The sequence below is a fragment of the Porites lutea genome, chromosome 1 (genome assembly GCF_958299795.1).
Source record: "Porites lutea chromosome 1, jaPorLute2.1, whole genome shotgun sequence".
NCBI classification, from domain to species: Eukaryota; Metazoa; Cnidaria; class Anthozoa; order Scleractinia; family Poritidae; genus Porites; species Porites lutea.
The window spans coordinates 24,214,771-24,227,252 of record NC_133201.1 but is presented as its reverse complement, the minus strand read 5'-3'; the positions used below and the strand labels follow the sequence as shown (position 1 = coordinate 24,227,252).

General features: G+C 38.4%; 2 protein-coding genes across 2 annotated transcripts in view; one reads left to right on the top strand and one right to left on the bottom strand.

Annotated features, from left to right (window-relative positions):
- Positions 1–12,482, bottom strand: part of LOC140926712 (uncharacterized) — a 737,711-nt gene that overhangs the window by 682,852 nt on the left and 42,377 nt on the right. The window lies entirely within an intron of this gene.
- LOC140951462 (uncharacterized) lies at positions 5,058–6,439 on the top strand. The gene is made up of 2 exons (XM_073400720.1): positions 5,058–5,062; positions 5,665–6,439. Exons 1-2 carry the CDS (start codon positions 5,058–5,060, stop codon positions 6,437–6,439), a joined length of 780 nt encoding a protein of 259 aa, XP_073256821.1.

The following is a 12,482-nucleotide window of genomic DNA, read 5'->3' as shown; positions in this document are numbered from 1 at the left end:
TGTATCAACTGCTTACATTACAAGGTTACGCGGGATTGTGAATGCATGTGATCCAATAGTCTCCACGGGATTATCTGAAAGCATTCTGAAAAACAAGAAAGAAACAAGTCGACAAAAAAAATGATATCATGTAAAGGAAAGACACGGGCAAGCAAAAATAACCCTTAACCTAAATTACTACGTTTCTTAGGTTTACACTTATATTTGCTTGGCGAGCAAAATTCCCCGCGAATCTTTAAACACAACTTGATTCAAATGGGGGAAAATATTCAAATCCTGTGATTTGATCAATATCGGAGAAATTGTAAGAAAAAGAAAGTTGTTCAATAATGTTTCATTGTTTGCCTTGTAAAAAAAAAACACCCCCCCTTGTAACTGACAATGGACAGGAGCCGTCAGGGTGTCAGAAGGGAAACTATAACTTATTTTGAAAGGAAGAGTGATTAATTACAACAATGTAAACAGACTTTCGACTGTTTACCACAAGTTTGAAGTTACAACCAAAAAACTCCAACTGTTATGGCGAATAAATGTTCACTATTCAGCCACCATCTCCTCAGTAGTGCTAGTTTGAGTATCTTTATTTCAAGTACTGACTACACAGAAAGTTGTGTTTCACCATATGCAACATTCTCAGGCTTAACGTTATTCGTTCCTAACTTATTACATGAAGATGATAATTAAGTGAAACTATCATTTACATTGCTTAATCGCTGTCAACACGCGAAATATTTCAGAACCTTATCCTGTTATTTCTGGCAGCATCACACATTGGATGAATAGTCCAGTTTCGAATTCGCCACGGCCCCTGAATAGAAGCACGGAACTCTAACTCTCGCAATCGTTTAATTTACAAAGGATATATCCCATCACGGCAGATGTAAGAAGAAGACTGTTCACAAATACCGGCGAGAAGGTGCCTGAATTTGCGCTTAAAACAATAGACAGTTGTACACAGGTCTTCTTCTGATTTATTATTGTTATAATTATTTGTTATTATTATTATTGCTATAATTACTATTATTATTACTATTGTTAATATTATTATTATCATCAGCTTCACTCTCGCGCTTGAGGTGCGCGAAGCGGAGCACTTTCAGTAAGAAAATTTTATTATCTATGCATCCAAGAAATTTTATTTCTGAGAAAATCGTCCGCACGTACGTCCACCTCTTCATGTAAGAAAGCGCTTTTCTGTGGTAATCTGCATGGCCACCCTGACTTTTAGGAAGAGAAAAAAAAAAACAGCAACGAATCTGAGTCCCACCCCCTGAGTCTTCCTTTCCACTAAATTTTAATGTATACCTTGATGCTGATAACAGAGCAAGAGCTAGAGCGAGAGATAAACCTGAAGGAAGCCAATTTTGTTGGAACAAAAACATGAAAATTTTATTGGGGGCAGTGAGAAAATGAGAAATGCTAGCGGTCACCAAGGTGAAAATAAGCAGCAGTGAAACAAAATCGAAAAGGAACACATGCGACATTTCCAAAAACGTGTAATTAGAAAGTTTCTGGAAGTTTCACGTTGTAGTCATGCATAAAAACGGCAAAGAATTGTACCAAAAACTGTGCTTCACGTGCAGAGTACGAATAACTCGTATTTATACGTATAACTCGAACTCGGATAGATCCGACGAAAGTCCCCTCTATAACTCAAACTATGTCCCTTTTCCCTTCGATATGACCCCACCTTTTAGTCATTTTTACTCGGTTACCTCGAACTCTAAGTTGAGTTTTGCGGAAAATCATTTTTCCCAACGCGACGTCGAAACCCGTACCCGCGACTTTCGACTCTGTTTTTCCTCCAACATGTTTAAATGCTCAAAATGGGTGTAAAAAATCGAAGGCTTATAAAATAGATAAACCTTGTCTTGCTGGTTGTTTGGAGGATCTTGACCCTTGGTTGAGAGATAATCCTCAATATTTCACATTTGCCCTTAAAGCTTTCTTTCTTGGCCAATTATTTATTTTTCGGACCGTCGCTGATAGTCTATAAGCCATAGGCATTATCTTCTGATATAAAAGCCACTGGAAGGGGGTTATTAACGGGTTATCGTTGGGATACCTAAAGTGTGTGCATTTCCGAAATTGGTTTCGGTAATTCCAATACGGACTGTGCACCCTAGCCTTTTGGGAGGAACAACCCACAATGTGAGCAACGTAACTAAACGGACATAATTATTAGTAAGGGAAAAGAAAACAAGTAAATGTAATACGTGAAATAAGGAGCTAAACGCACTTTTCAATCTAACAAACAAAAAAGTCTCGACTGTGCTCTGTTCTGTTGTGAAGCACGCAGGAAGCGGCTAGAGCACGAAAGAGGTGTAGGTGGAAATACGAGACGTTGTCGAGATTCCCCCTACTTCTTGATTAACAGAACAGAGCACAGTCAAGGTTTCTTTGTTTTTTATGTTAACGCATTACTTTCTAATTTCCGAAACAAACTTTATTTTCAAAGCGAACAAGTGTTCATTTTCATAAAACGCTCTTAAACTAGCCAATCACAATCCTTTTTAGATTAGGCAAAATGGTTTAATTGGGTGGATAACACAAAAGCTGTCGAAGCTGTCAAGGTATCAAAGCTATCACAAAGTGAAACAAGCGAAATGTTCTGTGAAATTGAATGCGGAAGAAATCTACTTTTTTACGTCCAAAGTCATTTTCAAGGTAAAAAGTGCTTTTTCAATCCGGCCGAATTGCGACTAATGAAAACATGGACGTCATTAACATGACAATTTGAAAACAAACTGCTTTAGCTTCGTATCGAAAAGTGTCCAAAAACTGAAAATGAAAGTAAAAATCCTTTACAATTTGCGACGTCTTCACAGAAGTGATGCTGCAGTCTCGCGATCGTGTTTTGAGCTAATGTTATGAAGGAACAAGCTCAAAACAATAGGCAGAGAAGTTTTTTCATGAAAATAGTTATTCAAAAACTAAGAGGTTAATCCTTAAAAGCAATAAAATGGAATGAGCACATGGCAAAATTCAACAGAAAATCCATCTCAAATCGGGGTGCATTTTAATTTGTAATAGTCCATTTTACAGTTATGGATGGAAGCGAGGCTGGAGGTGACCTTGTTTCGATACAAACCTGCCTGTTCTTATGCTAACTAGTATTTTTCAAGGGCAATTTCCATAACAAAGCAAATGAGGCTTGTATCAAAACAAGGTCAACCTCAGCCTCACATTCACTCGAAGGCTAGGGTACTAAGTCCACAAATGTAAAATGGTCTATCGTTTTTCTTTAGCGCCGATGACAAAATTTATAGAACGTTTGTGAAACATGTATACCTACATATACAATTCGTAAAACGTAATTTTCTTGACCATAGAGTGAAAAAACCTTCGCTGCCTTTGTTGAATTTCAAAACAGGACATTTTGCGCTGCGCCGTGAAGAAAACATCGTTGAATTTCTCGAAGGACGATTTCATAACCAACAGCTTTCCTTAGTCGACAAAAAGAAGAGTGAGCATTCAAATGAACTTTCCCTTTCCATTTATGTCTTTTAAAGAAAAAGTTTTAAAATGTGAAACTTTGGTCTTGAAAACCACCGTATGATGGGATTCACAGATTGCTCGATACTCTCAAAATGCTTTTGTTTGTTTTCAATCAGGAAAAATTTGAAAAACGCTCTGCCTAAGAAACTACAAGGAAATGATGAACGTATAATTCAAACACTCAACAGCGCTATAAAATTCAATTGCAAACTAAGGGCGCTCCAAACTTGCCGACTGGAGGGGTCTAAAAATCAAGAAGCCCTTTCTCGAAATTTTTCGCTGAAGACCTTTACTTCCCTGCATACTACATACTAGTAGGTTGATCTGGCTGGGCAGTGCAGAATCCTTTTTTTGACTGGACTGCTATGCGCGGGCAGTTTTGACCAACAGCAATAAAACGTCGTAAGTTTAACCATAATGAACTTTATTCTAACAAAAGAAACTTTTTAGTTCTATTTTTCAGTCAGCTCTGCTAACACTTTCTACAGATAGCACGTAACTTTTCTTGAATGCCCCTTTTTTGAAAAGTTTGATCTAAAGATGTTGCCATGTTTGAGTTTGTAGTTTATCTGTGAATACACAGCACCGTGGGATTTGTGTTATTAGGTGATGTTTGAGAAAATAAGAGGATTGCAGTTATTAGTAAGGAAAAATGAAGGCCTGGACGCAAAACAAACCGTGCCTGGTAGTAATGGTTATTGTCAGATGTGACGTTAAAGTAAAAAGTGGATTACACGCTACGATTTGTGGACACGATTATATTTTGGAAAGTAAAAAGAAGTGTTATGTAGGCCCCGACAGGCACTTAACCGATAACTCGTATATAACGTGTAAATTAGCCTCCGATGAGAAGCGTCGCGTATTTAAAACGACTTTCATAACATAAAATGAAATTTAGGGGCTGACCAATAGTGACGAAAGTAAATTAGAAAAATTAGTTCCATCAAGAATGTTTTTCAAGCCTACCACAGTGATCCGCGAGTATAGTTTGGTATATTTCTTTGCAGTAATAAATTGTTATCAATGCATTAACAGGTGCATCGCCTTTATCTTAAATCTTATCTTTATCTTAAGGCTAAATCTATGTTCTATGATTCAGTCCGGTTTTTTTTTTTACTTTTGTCCTAAGTTCCCGCGCTAGCGCTATATCAAGAATTTTTGTATTGGATCTGGGAGGGGGCAGTTTGGTGACTAATACCAGTTGCGGATCCAGGGGAGGGGCCCAGAGGGGGCCGGCCCCCACCCCCTTATTTTAAGACCAAAATGAAGCCCGAAGGGTCGAAAAAAAAATTTGAGTCAGGGCCCCCCCTTATCTCAGGGTCTGGATGAACCCCCCCCCCCCCCCCCCCTTATCTGAAGGTCTGGATCCACCACTGAATACTTAGTAAGAAGCGGAGTGTCCTCATGTCTTTTTCAGCTGTCTTAAATGTCGTAGTAAATAAATAAAATATTCGCCTATATAGTTGTCGCGCAGTTCTTGGTATCAGTCGAAACAATTTATGTAATGCTTACGTGAAAAAGAACCTTATTCTAAAAAGGAGGTAAAATGTGATTAAAATATGCGGTATCGGTATTTAGACGATTTTCCACACGGTATTTCGGTATTTGCCAATTTTTTCTTGCGGTATTGGGTACCCCCCAATGTCCCCCTCAATAGTAAATTAGAAAAAATAGTTCCATCAAGAATGTTTTTCCAAGCCTACCACAGTGATCCGCGAGCATAGTTTGGTGGACTTCTTTGCAGTAATAAATTGTTATCAATGCATTAACAGGTGCGAATAATAAACGATTAAATAAACTGCAAAAACCGTGGACGAAGATCCTGCTAGTTGTAAACGTTGGATATCTAGAAAAGAGACCTAATCAGCTAAAATATAAAGAACCAAGAACGAGAAGTCCAAAGACTACTGCAGAGCTGTTTTAAAACAACGTGTATTGCTTTTTTATAACAATATTTCGGCTGGCCATACCAGCCTTCTTCAGGTTTACAGATGTTACTGAACTTATGTAGGAATCACAATACTATATAAATAAAGAACGTCGCAATAAAAATTGTTTAAAAGGGAAAGGAGGAAATGGTGTACAACATAAAAACTGGAAAGGAAAAAATACTAAGGATATGGATTACAATAATTCGTCACGGCAGTTCAGGCCATGAGATTCAAGAGTTCAAGACGGGGACATTACTGACACTATTCAACAGCGTTTTACGGTTTACATTGAACGTATGTTTATCGACGGTTACATTGACGAAAAGACTAAAAAGTACCAAGTACAAACAAACGTGAAACCAGGACGTTTTTACATATTACCATATATACATAGAACGGGAAATCCTGGACGCCCCATAGTTTCATCTAACAGCCACCTTACTGAACGCATCTCACAATTTGTTGACTACCACATTAACCCTCTCGTCCCTACCTTGGAATCACACATTAAAGACACTACTGACATCCTTAATAAACCTTCTAACCTCGGTAACCTACCTAACAACGCTATTCTTATAACTCTTGATGTGTCATCGCTTTACACCAACATTCCACACAATCAGGGATTTGATGCATGCCGTCATTTTCTTGATACGCTCCCCCCCCCCCCCCGCCCCCCTACAAAACACATCCCCACAGAGACACTATGTGATCTCTTACGTATGATTCTCACCATGAATAATTTCACATTTAACCAACAGCATTATCTTCAAATCCATGGTACTGCTATGGGTACTAAAATGGCTCCTTCTTTTGCTAACTTTTTTTTTGGTGTGTTCGAAACCAACGCTCTCATTAACGCCCCTTGGCAGCCTCACATATGGTGGAGATATATCGATGATATTTTCATGATCTGGACAGAAGGTTTGGATCGTTTGAAAATATTCGTCGATTATCTCAATAACATTCATCCCACTATTAAGTTCACTCAGAAACCCATAAGGGATTGAAACGTGTAACTCGCGTTCAATGCTCGTGAATATTCGTTTTGACCATATTTGGAAACCTTAGTGGCGGATATCCATTTTCAACAAAATGGCTGCTGCGCGATCACCATGCAGATGTTTTAAGACAAGAGTTCTGCATTTCAAGGTTAAAAATACTTCGTTAAAAGACAAAAAATGAAAAGAGAAAGTTCAAAAGAATGCTCAGCTTTCTTTTTTGAGGAGAAAGGGAAGCTTTTCATCAAGAAGTCGTCCTTCGAGGTTTTCTTCACGGCGGCGTAGCCCATGGTCTGTTTTGAAATGCAACCAAGTCAGCGAACTTTTTGCTGAATTTTCAGGTACATTTTGCACTCTAAGGCCAAGACAATTACGTTTTTGAAAGGGAATTTATGTATTTTTAAATGTTTCATAGACGTTTTATAAATTTTTCTCTTCGGCGCTAAAGAAAAATTACAAAATGTGCCCTGATTTGAGATGGATTTTGTGTTGAATTTTGCTATGTGCTTAGCCGATTTCACTTGCGTGAACGGATCCACGATCCAGATAGTGTTTTCCGAATTGTTTTGAAGGATTAACTTTTTAGACTTTGAATAAAAATTTTCAAGAAACGGCTTCTCTGTGTATTGTTTTGAGTTTGTTCATTCATTCATAAAATTAGCTCAAACCACGATCGTGACTACAACTTCTAAGTTTAATTTAAGCTTTTAAAATGCTTCGCACATTCATTACACGCATCACTTTTTACGAAGATGTCAGGTTCAGGTTCTGGACACTTTTCGATACGCAGCTAATGAATTTTATTCGAAAGTATTTTTTACTGTTTATCCTAGACTTTTGATATAAGAATTTTAAAAGCCTATTTGCAGTATAAGTTTTCTGTGCAGAGGGTCAACGAGGCATCGTTGTTTGAAGTGACAACTTGAAGAAGTTGCGAGGACGTCAGTGGGTTTGGTAATGTTATGTTTGGCCCGTGTGGTGAGGCAATAATATCCTGCTCAGTGTTTCGGTAAGATTCCTGGTTTCAACCTTTGAAAGCTTTCTCTGCTTTCGGGAGTTTTTCCCCCGTTTGTCGGCCATCTTTTCCAAGCGGGCGCGGGAAGCTGAAGTAAAATTACGTCACGTTGTTTACGAAGTTTGATTGGTTAGTTGTCTCTTCTTCTCGTTCCAAATATGGTACTTTTGGAAATGAATAATCACGAGCATCGGACAAAGCAAACATATGAGAGTTACACGTTTCAACCCCTTATGAGTTTCTGGTTCACTAGCTCTCACTCACTTAATTACTAACGTTCCTTTTCTCGACGTCATGGTGTCTCTACATAACTGTATAATTGAAACTGAACTATTTACTAAACCCACGGATAAACATCAGCACCTTCTCAGCTCATCATGCCATCCTCACCACACTAAGAAAGCCATTCCCTTCAGCTTAGCCCTCTGCCTCCGCCGTATCTGCTCTACAGACGCTAAGTTTAAACATCGCATTAATGAACTTAAAACATATCTCCTTGCTCGTGGTTATAATAGTAATTCCTAGAAGAACAGTTCCTACGCGCTGCTAATATTTCTCGTACTAACGCGTTACAGACTAAACCTAAAGCTTCTGACGATGTTGTACCATTTGTTGTCACATATAACCCAGCACTTCCACGCATTTCTAATATCCTACGCAAACATTTTAACGTCTTACACTACTCTAACCGTTGCAAAGACGTCTTTAAGCAACCGCCTTTAGTTGCTTACAGACGTAGCTCTAATATTCGTGACCTTTCAGTTAAAGCAAAATTACCCGTTATCTCCACCAATCATTTTCCGCCAGGCTCCTTCCGCTGTGGACAGAATTGTGCCACTTGTCCATACATTACTAACGGCTTCACAAGTTATACCTTTTACGCTACAGGTGAAACACGCTCCATCACTTCACACATTACTTGTAACACTAAAAATGTGATATACATGGTTCAGTGTAACCGTTGCAATTTACAATATATAGGTGAAACTAAGCGACGTCCTAAGGACAGATTTAACGAACACAGACGTGCAGTCGACAAAACTAACATTAAATCTAAGCCCACTACTGTTTCTGAACACTTTCTCTCTCACTCTAACCATTCTCATACTGACATGCAATTAACTCCACTAGAGAAAATTCGTTCTTCACGTGACTCAGTTCGTAAGGCCAGGGAGTCGCATTTGATAGATAAGGCCATGACTCTTGAACCTCATGGCCTGAACCGCCGTGACCAATTATTGTAATCCATATCCTTAGTATTTTTTTCCTTTCCAGTTTTTATGTTGTACGTCATTTCCGCCTCTCCCTTTTAAACAATTTTTATTGCGACATTCTCCATCTATATAATATTGTGATTCCAACATAAGTTCAGTAACATCTGTAAACCTGAAGAAGGCTGGTATGGCCAGCCGAAATATTGTTATAAAAAACAATACACGTTGCTTTAAATCAGCTCAGCAGTAGTCTTTGGACTTCTCGTTCTTGGTTATTAACAGGTGCGTCGCCTTTATCTCAGGCTAGATCTATATGTTATATGATTCAGTGCGGTTTTTTTTTTGTCCTAAGTTCCCGCGCTAGCGCTATGTCAAGAATTTTTGCATTGGATCTGGGAGGGGGCAGTTTGGTGACTAATACCAGTTGCGGATCCTGGGGAGGGGCCCAGAGGGGCCCGGCCCCCACCCCTTATTTTTAGACCAAAATGAAGCCCGACAGGCCGACAAAAAAAAAATGACTCCCCCCACCCCCCCCCCCCCCCCCCCATCTGAAGGTCTGGATCCACCACTGAATACTTAGTAAGAAACGGAGTGTCCTCATGTCTTTTTCAGCTGTCTTTGTGCAAATGTCGTAGTAAATAAATAAAATATTCGCCTATATAGTTGTCGCCCAATTCTTGGTATCAGTCGAAACAATTTATGTATTGCTTAGGGACTGGTCAAAAAGTATAGGGGGTGGGCCGGAGCAGAAAGGGGGTGGGTCATGAGGTTTTGAGCCTTGTGCAAGGGGTGGGTCGTGCAATTTTGAGCTACCCTGAGGGGGTGGGTCACCCTATTTTATTACATAGATGGGCACTAACTACTAACGAGACAGTTGACTACACTTGTTATATAAAACACAGCCAGCTGGAATTATTGCTAAAATACTCACAAACCTGTTGTGCGAGAAAATACAAAGGGTGACAGGCCGCACATCTATACGGGCGTGGAACCCTCTGTTAACCTTTTTTTTTAGGCTCTAACGAGCATGTCCTTTAATGATTTTCCTTTTTTGTAGGGAAATGATTGGTGGTTCTTAAAAATTAATTGAAGTTATAGTTGGTTTTGTACAAGATTCCATTTTTTCATTCAAGCTTCCTTTATAGTAGACTCTGAGGGCTGGTATTGTGTCACGAATGGCAATATTTCTTTTTCCTCCTTGTTGTTTTGTTTTAGGAGTTTAGACTCTCTTTTGTGAATTTTATTTCTAATAGTAGGTTTTCTATCAAAGATTGTGGGTAGCCTCCGTCCATCAAGCGGTTTTTTAAATTTGAATTATTTTCCTCAAAGGTTGTTTCTGAGGAGTTTTTCCGTAGGATTTTTAAGGCTTCTCCTTTGACAAATCCATTTTTTAACATTTGGAGGGTGACACGAGGTGAAATGCGTGTGGAAGAAGGCTTCGTTTGTTTAAAATGTGTCTTTGCATCAAGGATAGATTTTTCCTTGAATCTTATGCCTTTGTATACAACCGTGTCTAAAAACGCAGTCTCTGTGTCAAATGTTTCGGCCGTGAATTCAATAGTTGGGTGATGTAAGTTTGCTTGTTCAATGAAGGCTTTGATGTCTGGTTTACTCATGTCCCATAGGGAAAAGATATCTTGTATGTAGCATTTCCAAATTGTTGTTCTAAAGACAGTTTTGCTGAGAGTTTCAATATATGTCATGAAAATATTGGCAAAGGAATCAAAACTGCTGTCTTTGTGCCCATTGCAGTTCCATGGTTTTGTAGGTAGTGCTTTCCATTCAAGTGGAAGAAATTTTCTTTGAGGATTAATCTATGTGTAGGAATGGGTTGTCTTTGTAGAAATTTTCATATGCTTTGTGACAGACAATTTCAATATACCCTCTTTTTGCTTTATATTTAAGACTCATACGTCCATCGAAACAAGAAATGTTCAGTTTTTCACATTTGTCTTTTCAGTGAAAGGTATGATTTCTGTGATTTTGATACTGGTTGCAGCAGTGTATCAACAAATTTTGTCAAGCACAGAACAAGGTTTTATTGGATTATTATGAGGACACCAAACATCCATGTTACAACTAGGGGGTGGGTCATGCAATTTCCAACCTTGCTTTAGGGGTGGGTCAGTCATTTTTGTGCCGAAGGGAGGGGGTGGACCATGTGTTTTTTATCAACCACATTTCCAAATGCTCCGGCCCACCCCCCTCCCATACTTTTTGACCAGTCCCTTACGTGAAAAAGAACCTTATTCTAAAAAGGTGGCAAACTTATTTATTCCTTTTATTCCGAATTTTCTGGAAACACCATTCTGAAGGAGTCATTTTGTTTCGTTGAGCTATAATAACTGCTCAAGTACGGTTTGTATTCGATTTTGGGAAAGTTTATAGCCATTTTTCATCTTTAGTGACTGCCTGATAGGCAACCTTAAGCGTGAAAGTAGCTAAGAGTCCACTTTCCTGCGAGTAAGGAGATATACTTCGTTTTCGAATTTGACTTGTTGCTCTTGGATCTGGAAAAATGACCACTGAAAATCACAACATGGCAGGTCAGAGTGGCTGTACATACAGCATGCAATGCAGTCGTGATTTTGAAAATCGAGGCAAGGCCAGGCTGCTGCAGCTCGGCCCGGGAAACGAATAAGAACAAAAAAAGTAACGTTTAAGCTACAACAAGGACTGAATTTTACTGTGGATGTCGAATTTGGGTTTGCAACGATAATTTCTGTAAAACTACCTGAAGGCAAAAAAAACGCGTATTGTGTCGTTTTTTTATGATGTTAAAAACGGTGATTTTTGTTCTTGTAAAAATTGAAAAGGTGATAGTTTGCAAGAAAGCTGACTTTTTTGTGTTTATTGGATATCCCAGTTGAAGGACCTACTCAATGCTCACAACTGATAGTTAAGGCAATCTTTAAGAGATTGAGGAAGTTGCAATGTGTTTCAAAGCAGTGTATGTAGTCTCGTACGGCAGGTTTTACCTGTGGTCAAATGGCCGTCACAGGGTTAACATGAGTATAAAAAGAAAAGTGGAATAAGGTGTATCAATTCATCCTGAGATATTTGTAATGACTTAAAGTTTATTGGTCTAAAGCACGTTCATCGACTGTTTTAATTATAAGTATATAAACGGAAGATCTGCTTTTAGGCCCTTGGTTATCTCTATATAAGTAGTTCTTACCTTAACCGATAGCAGCACTCTAAAAAGTCAACTAATTAACTATTGTTTTTAGTTACTCAACAATAGTCAGTTAATACATACATTAATTTGAGTTTGTTTTGATTCTTGAATGTTTCATCAGGGATTCTCGTTAAGCCGTTATTTTGAAGCAAACTAAAAAAGAAGTTAATTAAGTAATGAGTAAATTAAAAACAGATATGCACACTAGAAAGGCGCCAACAAGATGATTGATGCTCATGATCTAATTCTTACATACATTGTTTTAAGACTTTTCATATTCTCGAAGGCCATTTCAGCGATTTCCTTGATTCGGTTTTTGCCAAGAAATCTGAAACAAAAATATAATAGAACTTACACGTGTGTCATTTCTTCAATATTTGATCACATTTAACTTGATTTAATGGCTTAAGTACGATTACACACCAAAAGACCAGCCGCATCAAATCCTTCGTCACTTAAAGCACATATTGAAATTTTTCTTCTTCGAATCGAGATGTATGTCCAGAAATGCACTGTGATGAGATTCCTGCAACTTAAGGTGGCTGGGCACAGTTTGAAATTAGGTTGTGGATCATTATTCATTGGGATATTATCTAAGACTTGCTGCAGGTATAAAGCTCAAATCTGGCACAGAAAAAATATGTT